Here is a 15,386-nt window from a genome sequence, read left to right as displayed (position 1 = left end):
GATAAAATGATGGTCTCATTAATGCAAGGCAGCTTGTTGAATCTGCATTATATCCTTACAGGGACCTCATGGGGCCCTTGCCCATGCCTAGAAGATTTACTGGATAACCTCCATTGATATAACTAGATTAGATCTGTGCTGTTGGGATCACAACATTGCTAACAGGGACCTACAGAAACATTGCTATTCTGTTGTAACCAAAAATAAATTTGAGGGGAAGAAAGGAGGGCAGATGTTTTTAAAGGATTTAAGCCTTTTATTTAGGCTAGGCCTTTTAGGGACACATGTTTCAATAAGAGTTGTAGATAGGAGAGAGCAAAAAACTTTACAGCTGGCTGCAGATAAATGTGCCTGATCCTTTGTTAGGAATTACAAGTTTAGCAGGTAAAACCAACCTAGAACTCCTAAACTGAAACATTTGAATATTCAGGCCCCATTCGTCACTGCTTTGTAGAGTTGCTAAAATTCAAATTTTTATGCTTAAATTTTCAGTAAACTGTCTTTGCTAACCTCATTCTGGAGAGAAGCATCATTGAAATGGTTTAGTTTTTGAGCCAAAAAGGTTTGATTTCTTGAGGTAATTTGCATTGGCAGCATTTTTCATATCAAACCTTCTTACCACAGCAGGTCCTTGTCTCTATTCCTTTTAGAAGTTGTAGTCTAGCAGGACCATATAAGTGAAATGAAGAAGCTTCCACTTGTGAAGATGTTTTGACTTATAATAGGTTCAGTAACTTTAAAAATCAGTTAGTGAAAGAGTTGCGAAGTTAGGTGCTGTTCTGGCATAGATCCAGGGTGTAAATTTAGATGGAATAATTGATAATTTACATTTTGATACATAAATACTTCAACCAGTAGTTAATTCAATACTTACTTTGTAAGTTCTTTGCCACCGTGTTTTCAGTGTCCTTGGCTGGAAGGAAAGCAGGAGTAACTGAGTGCCACTTGGCTGTGTGCATTTTGAACATACACAGAGTAGGAGGAAAATCATTAAAGTTATTCATCAGTAGTCATGTAGTCTTTAATGCTTTAATGTCAGTCTACATGATTTTCTTCAACCATCATTCAAATGTCAGATGCTATTATGTTTACTACACACACAGAATTGTTTTCAATGGAATGATTCTGTTGCCAAAGATTCTTCTCCTGATCTTGTAATTTACATCCCAAATACACTGATAGACTTTCTCAATACAGAGTTAAATGAATATTGTGTAATTTCATGAGATAAAAGGGTAATTATGTTAGAGCATAGAAATTTGAGCCAGACATGCTACTTTGAATAGTGGATCCAGCTGTGGTTCAGTGAAAATAGAACTCTTAAAATAAAGTTGAATGAACCATCTGTTTTCATAGAGGGAGCAAGGGAGAAAGAAAGTTTGGCTGTTACTCACATTGCAAATGCTGTAGGGGGCTTTGTTAGGTTTAGCATATTCTAGCATATGCTTCATTCTAGCCATGCCAGACCCACACTGTGATGGACATTGTTTTACTTCCTGGTGTGTGAACTCTTGCAAGCTATGGCTTTTCCTTGTTTTTTTTTATTTTTCCAGTTTTGCAAAGGGAAAAAACAGTTTATATGTTGCTATCCTAAATCCACCTGGTGGCATTCTCTTATATCTGAAACAACTTACAATTGATCAGCCAATGTACTGAGGTACTTTGTCTGGTCACTTGCTGATGATGGTTAGAGGTGGAAGCTTCCTCTCAAGGCAATAAGGAACTTTGTAGTTACAAAAATCATCTGAATATCAGCTTATTTTTAATATCAGATGATTTTAAATAAATAGGTATTTATATGGTTGTGCAGTTTCCTGGATTGGTGTACTGATCTGAGTAAAAATTACCGTGGCAGAAAAGTAAAAGTAAAGACCAGTTTAAACCTGATCAGTTCCCTTTTCTTGGCATATGCCATATAAAATATTTATCTCCAAGCAAAGTACAGGTAGATGGTTGGTAGTGACACACAAAACAACTTGGTGTTCCTTATTTTAGTACTAATGAGCATTTTATCATGTTTAACTGTTTGAAACTATGGACTCCCAAATGTACAGCTCATACTAGTTGATACTAGTAGCTGATAGATGATCTATCCTTCCTCTTGAGCCAAATCACATCTGTATCTAGAACAACCTGCCCCGCCTTGCACCCAGCGAATAGTGATTTACAGCTTCCCTCACAGCTTCCCTCGATATATTTAGTAGGTAACACAATGCAGCTGAGTCAGGAGCATCCTTGTTTGGTTTCCTTGCTTTCCAGAGTGCAGGATGTGCCAAGTCTGTGGGCCTGCTCCAATAGTTCTTGGTGTGCTGTGTGTAAATAGGGGCTGCAAAGAACACTACAAATGACCACAGACACTACAAAGCAATGTTCTTCAGAGTGCAGAGCCTGTTCTGTTCTTCATGGACATGCAAGAATGGAAAGGTGCTTTGCAGTCATGGTTCCTTCCCTGTGCATCTCTGTAACAGTAAGGAACAGTTTGACCTTAAGCAATATGATCCTGGCAATGTTTTTTTTTTTTTTTTTTTTTCCCCTGTCTTCTGTAGTTGCTGGTTTTAAAAACTCTTAATGTACTTAATGTACATTGATCTACTGGAATATATCTTTTCTCCAACAGTAACACATTATATTTAATTACAGAACTAGAAGGTATCTTTTATTCCTGAGTTAAATGGTCGCAGTCCAGTAAAATCAATTTCAATATTTATGCTAGGCATTATATATGAGAATTTTGTAGTGTGTATCTGATGTATTGGGAGCTAATGATATGTAAAAGAGCTAAGGGGTCATTGTGGATAATGGCCTCAGCAGAAAACCATGACTTCAAGGCAATCAGAGTAATGTCCTGGGCTTTACTATCAGTAGATATATCAAATGCAGGTAGAGAAGTTATTTTCTTCTGCACATGACACTGGTGAAAACACTGTATATATAACGTCCAGATTTTATGTCCATGTGTCAGATGATTGGTGGATATACTGAAGAGCTTGATAGTGTGTGAAAAATGATGCAGTGGTTAGAGAAGACACCTTACTATGCAAAGTTTGTGGTGCTCAGCTACATTTTTGAAGAGGATAATGGATTAATATTATAGGTATAGGAATAGATATATTCCTTCCTTGGTATAGGAAGGGATGAAGAATTACCTAACACTATCAGGTTTGTTACTCTGATAAACAAAGATATTAAAGAATCATAGAATCATTAGGGTTGGAAAAGATCTCTAAGATCATCTAGTCCAACTGTCCACCTACCACCAATATTACCCACTAAACCATGTCCCTGAGTACCACATCTACCCTTTCCTTAAACACCTCCAGGGATGGTGACTTCCCTGGGCAACCTGTTCCAATGCCTAACCACTCTTTCTGAGAAGGGATTTTTTCCTAATATCCAACCTGAACCTCCCCTGGCACAACTTGAGGCCATTCCCTTTTGTCCTATCACTAGTTATATGTGAGAAGAGGTCAACCCCCATCTCCCCACACCTTCCTTTCAGGTAGTTGTAGAGAGCAATAAGGTCTCCCCTGAGCCTCCTCTTCTCCAGACTAAACAACCCCAGTTCCCTCAGCCACTCCTCATAAGACTTGACTTATGATAGCCTCCTTTAATAATAGGTGCCATGCAAATTTCCTTTCAAATTAAAGCTTACATTTTCAAGCAAACCAATAATTACACCATCCCAGGATGGTGCCAGTGCTTCCTGTTGTCCTCAGCTATCAATTGAATCAGCTGTTTTTCAGAAGGCCTTACTGTAGTCCTGTTAGCAGAAGTTTTGTATCATATGATGTGATTTCAGATGAAATATTTGAAGTTGTGAGGTCTGTTGTTGAAATCTTGTGAAACTGCTGAATAGAAATCCACCTGCTAAGATCCTTTTCCATGGGTCTTAGGCGACGTGGATCATGTATGTTGACTTAACAGCCTCATGATGATTGCAAGTCTCTTGCACTGAAGACCTTCAGCTGGCTGTATATATCGGAAGACAGGCCTTCTTCGCTCTCAAGTGCAGGACTGGTCAGATGTGTTATGGAGGGTCCTTTATTGACTCATTGGCCTTGGCAAGAATTTGGACAGGGAATAATGTGGAACAATACACTGATAATTGCAAAAGAAGCTGTCTTTTTGGCTATTTGATTGATAAACTTGCAAGTGCACTGAAGACTAAAACATGCTTGAATCCCTGATTTTCTAGGCTGTTCCAGGCTGTTTGTCATTCTTATTCTTTGCCCCATTACTTAAATTTGTTGGTTTCCTGTGGGCTACTTATATGCTGTGAGAAATATCATCAGCAGTGACATAAAGGAACTTAGGGAAAATGATTTAATCATGCTTCCTACCCTCCCTGTCTGAAATCTGTCTATAATGTAATGGACTGTTATTTGAAGGAATGACTTTGCCCTTCTTTTTTGTCTATTTCTGTGGAAAGTGACCTGGCTATACACCTGTTTTCTTTTTCTTTTTTTTTTTTTTTTTTAATTTAGTTACAGATAAGCACCAATTCAAACCTGAACACATGCTGTACAGATTCCGATACGATGATGGAACATACTATCCAAGAAACGAGATGCAGGAAGTGATTTCTAAGGTACATAATGGAGCAGTTGCTATTATTAGGAAGAATGCGCCAGAAATGGAGATTCTGCTTGAGAAATAAAGTAAAATGTTATGCTAGAATACATAACATCCTTTCACACTTGCCTGCCTCTGTACTTATTTGAATCAAATTTAATTTTCCAGTTCTAAGGGAAGATCTTGGCTTGTTGTTACATATTTTACATATGAAATTTAAAAATGTATTTTAATTACTTAATGATTTTATATGTGGGATGCATTGCCTGTGTTTCTGGGTAATTCTGAAGCTGTCATTTCAGTCCATTGCAATTTTCAATCAATTTTAATAGATTTGAACTTATATATAGGTTTTTTTAAAATCTATTAAATCTGAGTGTCTTGTATTAATGACTTAATAAGGCAGTAAATCAAGAGTCACACAGATGTTTAAACATAGGTAGTAGTATCCATCTACACTACTAGGTGTAACACTTCTATTGAACAAAGTTGCCTTTAAACTCATCTCATGATTTTGATATAGTGGAAAACTGCAGTATCTTGGATATTGCATTACAATGTCACTCACTTTTCTGCTGGCATTGTTAATGTATGTCTAGAAGAATCTTCAATACCGAATTCTAGCAGGCACAACAATGTAGAATGGAACCTGTTTTCATGCAATTTTTTATTGTTATACATGTTTCGTCTTGTATGTTATAAGCGTAATTGTTTTTTTGATAGTCTGCTATGGAATGCTTACGTGATTTCTTAATGCTATTTTCTGATGGTAGTATCTTAAATTCCTTCAAGCATTCTATGTTTTGTTTTCAATTGAAAACGTATTACATCTTTTCACATCTTTGAATCTTTTTTATTTTTAAGTTTACTGTTTAGTTATAATTTCACTTTTTTAAAAAAAGGTACTTATGTGTGTAACTTTTAATTTTATTATTTTTTTACTTTAGTTGCTTGCTTTATATGTAGAGTACCAATCAGTGATTCAGAAAACCTTAATTCATAGAAACGTTACTTTATCTTTCAAGTTTTGTGTACTTTTTTTTTCAAAATACTGTACTTTTTTTTTAATGCTATCTTAAAGCTGATCGTTTTTGCATGTGTATCAGTTAAGCTTGGTTAGAAATGGTTTATGTCTCGTTTTTTTTTTTGTCAATATTGTTATCTGGAAATAGTAAGTTTTGGCACATAAAGAAATTTGAATAGTTTTGTTTTACTAGCTAAGTGAAGTGCATTTAAAACATCTAGCTTTTTTACTGTGTCCATTTCTCTCATGTTCTCTGGGGTGTGAATGTGTAACGACATTATAATCCACATAAGTAACCTCATCTTTCTCTTTTACAGGGTGTACGACTGTACTGTCGCCTTCACAGTCTCTTCACCCCAGTAATTAGGTGAGTCTAGTTAGGAAATCCTTAGAGACTCATTCAAGAGAAGTATGTATTCTGAAGATACTGTGTTTGAATGTAGGAACCTAACCCACCTTACTAAGATTGGTCTTTAGGGAGAAATCAAAAAAGATTGAAGGGCTATAAAGACAAAAAGAGTAACTGCATCATAAAATGAGTGCAAACTCAGTCCAAGATTATATTTTTTTCCAGACTTTTAGAGCCTTCTAGGTCCTGATAGATGTGCTTACATGCTTACTGTAGATATTAATATACTCACTTCTTTACTAATATTCCATTACTCATTTGTAGAATCTCAGCTGCAGGGAGGCAACTGTCTTTATGTTGCAGTGGCAAAGTAAGATATGGTCAGCCTTCCCCTTTCTATCTACACTGAAAGGTTTGACTTGCTTTACTCCAGAGGCAACTTCTGAAGCTCTATTTCTGAACCACTGCAAAATGGTCAATTCATGCTTGTACTAACTTGTATAGAAAATAAGTGTTTTTTATTTGTTTGTTTTTAATTTAGGCTCTTTTGACATTTTGCTTAATATATGTACCTACATATGTATTTTTGTTTTGGACAGGGATAAAGATTATCACCTGAGAACCTACAAATCTGTAGTCATGGCTAACAAACTCATAGACTGGTTGATTGCACAGGCAAGTGTATACCTTCGGATTTACGTACTTTTCTAAATATTGCATTTAAATTATGATTTGAAAGGTAGTGATGTATTAGGTGGAATAACATCCACTTTGTGTAAGAACAGTGTGTGTGTGTGTGCGCATGCACTCATGTTTGTGTGTAATCCTCTTAAACCAGTAAAGTAACAGAAATCAGCTGTCAACAGCCATGCTATTCATCCCTTTTGTGCTTATCTTCCTTATTTGCAATTGAACTTTAAATGTTTTAATGAGACTTAGCTTTGTAATTCAGCATGTAATATTGTTTGAGGCTTAAAATGAAATGGATAGCCTCTGAAAACTCTAAATTACTAACTAGAAGTCAGTACCAATTTGCTTTTATAATTCTGTTTTATTTTAAGCACCTCAGGAACAAGAACAGGGTAACCTGTTCATTCAGTCAACATGTACCAGCTTTATAAAATAGAAGTAAAAATTCTCAATACTTCTGTACTTGCCCTGTGAGGTTACACCATTGTGAATAGAATCCATTTTACTTATATATTAAAATATAAAGAAAATATGCTATGGTTTAACAGGGGGATTGCCGGACCAGGGAGGAAGCTATGATCTTCGGCGTAGCTCTTTGTGATAATGGGTTTATGCATCATGGTAAGTAAATACATTCTATGCAAGGTATACATACCTTTTGTTTAATGCCATATCTACATAGTAGGAAGGAAATGCAGGCGCTGTTAAAGATATTACAGAAGGTATAGGAAATTGGTTCATTATATCACTGGAGAAACCTATGCTACAATCTTGGAGAAGAAGAAAAATATCTATTGTATACTCTGAAAATTATTTTCAGTCAATTTTAAAGCATATACTGAGGGTTTCATCTTCCGAAGGGTTTAGGGGTAGAATTTTGGTGAGCCACATTGAAAGAAAATTCTTAAGCAGGTAATACATGTTTGTACAGGTGAGACTGAAGATAGACCTTGAGGAAATATGTAGGAAAAAATGGAATCATTTTTGGAGGAATGAATCAAGTGTGGTGGAACATGACTTTAAATATGTGAAGTGGTGACAGCCAGAGAAAGTGGACTGTAGAAAAATGAGAAAATAATAAAGACAGCAGAGAACAAAGAAGAAGGGAGAGGAGAGCAGAGATATGTGGAGTACCAAAAATGAGGAGAACACGGTTGTATTTAATACCATCAGAGGGAAGGTTTCAGTGAAACGATTGAAGCAGTGGGTCATTTACTGAAATAAAGAAGAAGAAGAAATTTTCTCATCAGCTTGGTTCGATAAGGAGGAAGAATTAACTTCCTCTCAGAGCGTGTTCACTTTTGCCTTTGATTTTTGAACATACAAACTGCATCTGTCTGCTGTTCTAGTTGCTTCCACATCCCCAGCAAACCCATTTCTAATACTGAATGTGGCATACTTCATTCATGCACTTGAAGAGTGCCAGAACTTGGTGGTGTGCGTTTCCAGCAGCTGTCCAACAGAACTTTTCAAAATCATATTCTTAAATCAATTTTAGGAAGAAACTTTGTGCTAAAACCTTTTCAGGCTAAGCTAGTCTTCCTAACCTTGGTGAAATCTAAATACTGTAGCTGAAAATAAACTTAGTGATACCTACCTATAATGGATCCAGAAAAAAGAGAGTTGCTAATGCTAAAAATTAAGATTTCCCTAGTTTCACACACAAAGTAGTTTGCTAGCATTTAATTTGTACACGTTCAGTATTTTGTGGTTCATAAAAAACATGATATTCAAGAATTCAAAAGAAGAACAGGATTAATGTTTGTGTTTCTGTGTCATACAGTGTTAGAGAAAAGTGAATTTAAAGATGAACCGCTGTTGTTTCGTTTTTATGCGGATGAAGAAATGGAAGGGTCAAATATGAAGCACAGACTGATGAAACATGATTTGAAAGTAGTGGAAAATGTCATAGCTAAGTCATTATTGGTGAGTTAAACCAAATTATCATATGTTTTGATGAGTAAAAACAAAATTGGTTGTAGTGACAGTAAATTAGCACTTTGTATTGTTTTTTAATGGAGCTATATTTACTAAATGCCTTTCTGAGCAACCTTTTGAGCAATTTTGAACAATTCTATTTTTCAGATTAAATCTAATGAAGGCACCTATGGTTTTGGTTTAGAAGATAGAAATAAGGTGCCAATTATTAAAGTGGTGGAGAAAGGATCCAATGCTGAGGTATTAAATATTATAAATTATCTTTCTTGTTTTATTGACTTGCTCACAGGTGTATGATTTATATATCAGTTAAGAAAATGTGTGATAGTAGATGATAATACAATAATTAGAGAACTTTTCAAGTTAGCTATGATTATTATACTTTTTTTGTTTTGTTTTGCTTTGTTTGTTTAAAATAGAGCTGTGACCATTAGCAACATTTATTTTATACAGAGGTAATTTGTTATGAGTTTTGAAAAAGTAATGGTTTTATTTTAATGCTTTAAAAAATATTCCAGTGATTACATTACTCATGAACGGAATAAACATCCTTCAGTAGAATATGAAATGAATATAGAACAGTACTCTAGTCTGTAGGTTGCAGTTGATGTATTTCATAATAAAGGATGTATCAAGCAATTCCAGAATTTAAAAATCTGAATAAATAAATCATAGCCTTTCAGTTTGTTAGTATTGCTTTAGTTCTTTGGGTAATTTAATATTGTTCTAGTGAATTGTATGGGGGTCTCTATACGTGTAAATATACAGAAATAATCTCTTCTATGAGAGAAAAAAAAAGACTTGGATTTCAAGCCATTCTATTTCTAAGCCCCACATCTCATTGTGGGATAAAAACTGTGATAAAAATAAATACGACAGAACAATGCAACATACAATACAACCACAGAACTATATCCAGAGATACTTTGCTGTTGGCTTTTCGTAATTCCATATGGTCTTTTTCAGCAGTCAGGTTCTGTCATGATCTCAGGTGGCACTAAGACTTTGCATGTGCCCTGAGCAGTTCTGTGTACTCCAGCCATCCCAGCTGGGAATGGTTTCTTTCTTGTTAGACCATAGTTTAAAGATTGTGTGCAATTTGGTTGCTGTACTGTTGGCTCAAAAGTATGGCCATAAAAATTTCATGGATACCATTCTGTTTTGGAGCTTAATAGGTATTCTCTTACTAAAATACTCATCAGGTCCTTCCTTGTCAAAAGAAGCTTTAGCTCCTTTGGAGAATGACATGTGGGCAAGTGAGGTAACATCAACAATATAATAATAATAATAATAATAGCAATAAAAAGCCAACAACTGGATCAATGAAGGCTATTGGGTTAATTATTACAGGTATTAACTAATATTGTAATACTTCAATAAAATCTTGACTGACACTAGGACTTGTCATTAGGTCTCTTCAGAGGGAGAGTTTACAGGATGCTTAAGGTCACTATAACGCATTCCAGAACCAATTTTTTTGTGTGTCTTTTGAGTGTAGTTTGTGAAGGAGGCATAAAGAATTTTCTGTAAGTGTGTGTGTCATTATTCCTATTGGGGTTGCATGCAAGCAGAAGAAAACATAATGTTGGTGGTTATAAAAGGCAAACATCTACACAACTGTTATTGTTTTCTAGATGGCAGGCTTGGAGGTTGGAAAAAAAATCTTCGCCATTAACGGTGACCTGGTTTTTCTGCGACCCTTTAGTGAAGTGGATTGCTTCCTGAAAACATGTTTAAACAGCAGAAAGCCCCTGCGGGTTCTTGTGAGCACTAAACCACGGGAGTAAGTTGTCATTCCTTTGGGGGAATTTTGAGAAACTACAATTGAGGCAAATTTAAAAAGATAAGTGGAACTTCAAACAGTGCTACTGTAAAGTTATTTTAAATGCTTTGCTGAATCTCACTTTGTAAAGTCAAGCAATTTGATCTGCTTTGATTTTGTTTTACTAAATTTGTCAGTCAGCAAAAACAAAACACAAGTGCTTTGGATCATCAGGTCTGCCACGTTAAGTACATGAAGAAACCACAAGTGTAAATGAGGTTTCTTTGAATACATGGACAGTTTTGATCACTTATCTCTTACTTATGTTTATTAAACAAGTTCCTCTGTCTGGGGATTAGTTCCTGGTTTGGCAGAAGTTGGGCTTTGTGATCTAATGGGCCTCTTTGGTATGTGTGCTGGTTGTGTAAACAACAGTAGCAAGTAAACAACTCCAGATCTTTGTGTAACAGCTGTATTTCTACACAAAGTTTTGACCCCTGCAATCTGAGTAGAATTTTTGTTACGTAAAAGAAATACAAAGTAAGGCCTAATGCCTGGGTTCAGTAGATATGTTAACAAACATAGGTCTATCAGTAAAGTTGTTAATAGTTTCTGTGTAACGAAGGAAGATGAGAATAAGAAACAGCAGTCGGGAGAAATTCTGATCAAATTTTGCAGAGAAAGGAGGAACCCATCCTGTTGCCCGATAACACAAAGAGTGAGCCTTGGAAATGGCTCCACTTAAGCAGCAGAACAGAGATGTATTTCTCCTGTTAATAAGTGAAGATGGCTTGAGAAATACAGGGGCAACCAGAACAGGAAAAAGAGCAAAGAAAGAAATACGGCATAAAGTTGATCAACTGGACTGGTAATACAAAAAAGAACAGCAACCAAATCAAAGAGCAGCAAGAAGACAATAGGTGATAGTATTGTAGCAAACATAAAAAGCATATCCTAGCATTTCTTTAATGCAGATCTTGGATCAATTTCTGATCATGTTTTCTTCACAACTCACCAGTGAAGACAGGTGAATTTCAAGGATGACACAGATTATGTAGTGAATGAGGAGTTCAGAGGAGTTTAAGAACTTGTTTCCTGTACTGCCTGCATTTTGTCAGAAGCTGCTACTAGCACAACCGTGTTGGCTGAAGAGACAACTATTCTCTCATAAATTCTTAGCTGAAACTGCCAGTGATGTTCTGTTATAGTTTATTCATTAACATGTTCACAATGCATTTTTGTACAAATCTCTACAAATTTATAGGCCCCAATGGGATTTGGATCTCATGTGTGCTTCTAATTGTCTCCAAATGCTAAACATTCTGTATACCAGAAAAAAGTGAAAGTACAAGAAATGAAGCAATGATACTGTTCAAATCTATCTGTAAATCAAACTTAATACAGTTCAAATGTATTTTAAATTCACTTTTCACCATCAATTTGGATTTGTCTGCTTTTGCACTAGCACGTGAAGTCCAGTGCAAAGATCCCTTAAATAATAACGGAACTGGCTCTGGAAGTGAAGACTGCAAAGTTAGATCAGTGCAGTGTTATGCATGACCTAACCAGTTTTGATAAGGGCTAATGCAGCTGTGTTGCTTTTTCTGGAACCTGAGCTGACATCATGTTAGCTTACTTTGGGCAAGATCGGGGCTTAATTTTAAGGAGTAGATGTGAATTTTGATACCCAGAACAGTGTTTTTGTTGGTCATGGTTGTCAATATTTCATATTACTGTTGCACTTAGACCAAGCAAGTGTGTAACACAATGTGCTTATAAGTTACATAAACAGTACTATGCAATTCTTTACAAAACACATTGCTTTGCATAGCTGCTCAGAAAAGCCGTAGCCAAATATATAGCCAAATAAATTTTTTTCAGCAAAACTTAGCAAATTCAAACACAGATCTAGTCACCATGGTGTTTTGCAGCTCTTGTGACAAGGCCTGCCATGATCTGTGATCCCCAGACTCTGTGCTCTTGCCAGATAGACTGCCTGCCTTCCCAGGGCTTTCAGCATTGCTGTTTTGTGACAACTTATCCGAATTGCAGTCCCTTTGGGAGGAATTTGAAAACTGCAGTGCTGCTTTGGTCTTAATTGGCATACTGAAATTCCATGTGAAATAGTATTGCCTTCTTCTGGTTAGTTTTAGTATCTCCACTTGCTCTTAATTCTGATGTAAGCTGTTCAAAGGATTGGGAATATGATGCTGAATCTGAAACTGTGAATTGACTGACAGTGTGAAGTTTTACACCCTGGCGTAAAGAACACACTACTTATTGCTGTCCACTTTTATTCTAAATAACAATATTCTACCTTTTGTTATGTTCATGCTGAATTTTTGCTTGTATCAGGACAGTGAAGATTCCTGACTCTGCAGATGGACTTGGATTCCAAATCCGGGGCTTTGGCCCATCAGTCGTCCATGCTGTTGGGAGAGGTAAGTCAACACTAGTGGTCATTATACATTTCATATCTAGATGGCCTGGCTGAGATAAATCAAAATGAGCTCCAGTGAGTAGGTAAGGTGAGTTAAAGGTGTGACTTCACAGACTGAGGAATAGTTGACAGATGCAAAATTCCTTTCTCCAGTGAATGGGTGCTGGGAATTTTTTCCTGAAAGTTAATTTGTTAGGTCACCGTGTAGTTCTGCAATGATCTGAAAAAGTTCTCCAGAAAGTCCAGTTTTCACAAACCTTTTCACAAACCTTTTCAGTGGTGCTGGTGACCTGCTTTGTCACAGTAATTGCAGATCTCTCCTCTAAATGCAGTTTTGTTTATTTTGTTTTTTTTTTTTTTTCTATTTTGTGATGTATTATTCGAATGCTTGCCATTCCTAACTTGATAAATTCTGGGTTGCTGCATTGGCAACAAAAGTAGTTCAAACATTTTTTGTTGCTGTTGCATGCTGTTAATGGTAAAGCCAGATACCACTGTATTTTCAGCTACTGTGGGGCAGTTGCGTCCTTTCTCCTCCTCCTACCTTTGTAACTGAGGAATTTAAAATGAACTGATCTGCAAAGCAGACAGATTTGTACAGAGCTTGATAACTTTTTTTTTCTTGGCTGTGGTGCCAGAAATTAGATTTTCGAGAGAAAGTCTAATAAACTAGACTCTTGAGCTGATGTGATAATTATTTCTGCACCTGGATCTCAATTCAACTGCCTATCCTTATTCATTAAGCCCATACTTTATTCCAATTAGCCTCAATAGTACGTAAATCTTGCTTGTGTGGTTTGCTAAACCTGAAAGATTGTAGGCATATGCTTAAATACTCTGCCAAATTGGATTTTTTTTTTAATGAAGTAAAAAAATTTCTGCTTTTCTTTTTTTTTTTTTTTTTGAGAGAGATATTTAATAAGGCTTATTTTTGTTTTCAAATCCACACTTATGTGGATTGCAATAGCTGGCAATGGTATCATTTCCAAAGACTTCCTTTGGTTTTAGATTTAAAACTATCATCTATTGTTGCAGTTTTTATATTTTTTAAGCAACACCAAAACCTGATAGTGCCTAAAATAAGGGAAATCCTTACTTTATATTGTTTAATACTGAAACAATATATTGTTTGTTATTTCCTTGTCAAATATGCTCAGCTGGCAAGTCATAACATGGTTTTCTTTTTGTCAGCCCTACAAATTCAGTTTAGACTTTTCTAACAGTTGGCTTCTTCACCTCAGTGTAGCATTCTCTAAGCAATAGATTTTGACTTCACCAGCACCTCTGTAGCAATAGCAAGAGAGACATAAGGAGGTGAGTGTTCAGGTAGATGGTTATAGTCCAGCAGGCTGTCTTTCAGGAGTAGGCTTGAATCATACTGAAAAGACCTGGAGACAGCTGCTATTTTTATAGTACCTTTTCCGTGGATAGAGGATTTTCCCAAGGTGGTTATTCTATTGTGGAAAGAAATTGCTGAACCATGTGTTTTATGTTGCACATACAATATACATATATATTACTCAAGATTATTGTTGTTATTATTATTGTTCAAGTTGCTTAGATGTTCTACTCTGTTATCTTTGGATATTTGAATTAAAACTGTAAGGCACTCTGTTATAAATGAATTGGAAAAAAGATGAAAACATGGATAGGATCCTTAGAAATGTATTTGGAACTCTATTTTCTTGGAGTCCAGCTGACTTCAGAAGCACTCTGTGGTCAGAGGCTTTTGGGTTTTTGGACTAAGCTTTAAAGGAAATGGTTAGGAAAGGAAGTCTGTCAACTGTGTGATTTTTTTATTGTTATTTTTTTAATAGGAACAGTGGCAGCTGCAGCAGGTCTTCACCCTGGCCAATGCATAATCAAAGTGAATGGAATTAATGTCAGCAAAGAGACTCATGCAAGTGTTATTGCTCATGTCACGGCATGCAGGAAGTATAGGCGTCCAATGCAGGTACATTTAACTTGTTACTCTTGCAGATTTTCTGACTAAATATTTTTTTTGGTAAAATGTTCTCTGCAACCAAAGTAAACAGTGTGGTGTGTATCTCTGTCCATGCACCTGTTGAGATTGAGAGTGATGAAGGGATAGGAGTGGTGAATAAAAGTGGAAGGAAGCCAGTTGAATTATAAAAGCTGAACATTCCTCAATATATTGCTGATGCTCAAGGTCTCTTTAATTTCTGCATTAAAAAAAATCTAAGCTTACGGCTAAGTTCTTTATATGGTATTTTTACAGTCTTATTTCAAGTTTTTCTGCAGTTCTATGCAGAAAGCATGACGAGCTATATTCTCATCATGATGGAGAGGGATTTACACAGTTCACTGCCTGCTCATCAGCATGAGAATGTAATGCAAAAAGCTGATCCTCTTCCAGAATTTTGTAACACTTCAGCACATAGAGAGCAGAGTGCACATATTTTGCCTATAAAAGTCTCTTTGTGTTCCCATTGCATTCCAATCTTGGAAATCAACATAAATTTAAGGGCTCAAAATTTCCCTTTTTTTAATATAAGCATCCAAGTTTTGTTATCTTTCTCACGTTAGTTTAGGAGAAAATCTAATGCCTTGCAAGATATAAATTGTAGGGAAGAAAACCAAAACCAGCTGG

The 15,386-nt window shown here is 36.0% G+C and overlaps 1 protein-coding gene across 5 annotated transcripts in view; it reads left to right on the top strand.

Annotated features, from left to right (window-relative positions):
* PREX2 (phosphatidylinositol-3,4,5-trisphosphate dependent Rac exchange factor 2) overlaps positions 1-15,386 on the top strand; it is a 177,981-nt gene that overhangs the window by 75,453 nt on the left and 87,142 nt on the right. For all 5 annotated transcript variants that reach the window (XM_083827119.1, XM_083827120.1, XM_083827122.1 and 2 more), the window contains 9 exons: positions 4,485-4,588; positions 5,914-5,963; positions 6,545-6,620; positions 7,184-7,256; positions 8,419-8,561; positions 8,721-8,813; positions 10,208-10,356; positions 12,691-12,776; positions 14,593-14,729. In XM_083827119.1, the coding sequence (XP_083683245.1) occupies positions 4,485-4,588; positions 5,914-5,963; positions 6,545-6,620; positions 7,184-7,256; positions 8,419-8,561; positions 8,721-8,813; positions 10,208-10,356; positions 12,691-12,776; positions 14,593-14,729 (911 nt within the window). The remainder of the gene's footprint in view (positions 1-4,484; positions 4,589-5,913; positions 5,964-6,544; positions 6,621-7,183; positions 7,257-8,418; positions 8,562-8,720; positions 8,814-10,207; positions 10,357-12,690; positions 12,777-14,592; positions 14,730-15,386) is intronic.

Source organism: Anser anser (assembly GCF_964211835.1).
Source record: "Anser anser genome assembly, chromosome: 2".
Taxonomy (NCBI): Eukaryota; Metazoa; Chordata; class Aves; order Anseriformes; family Anatidae; genus Anser; species Anser anser.
Note: the sequence above shows the minus strand (reverse complement) of the source record. Positions and strands in the feature narration are given on the sequence as shown.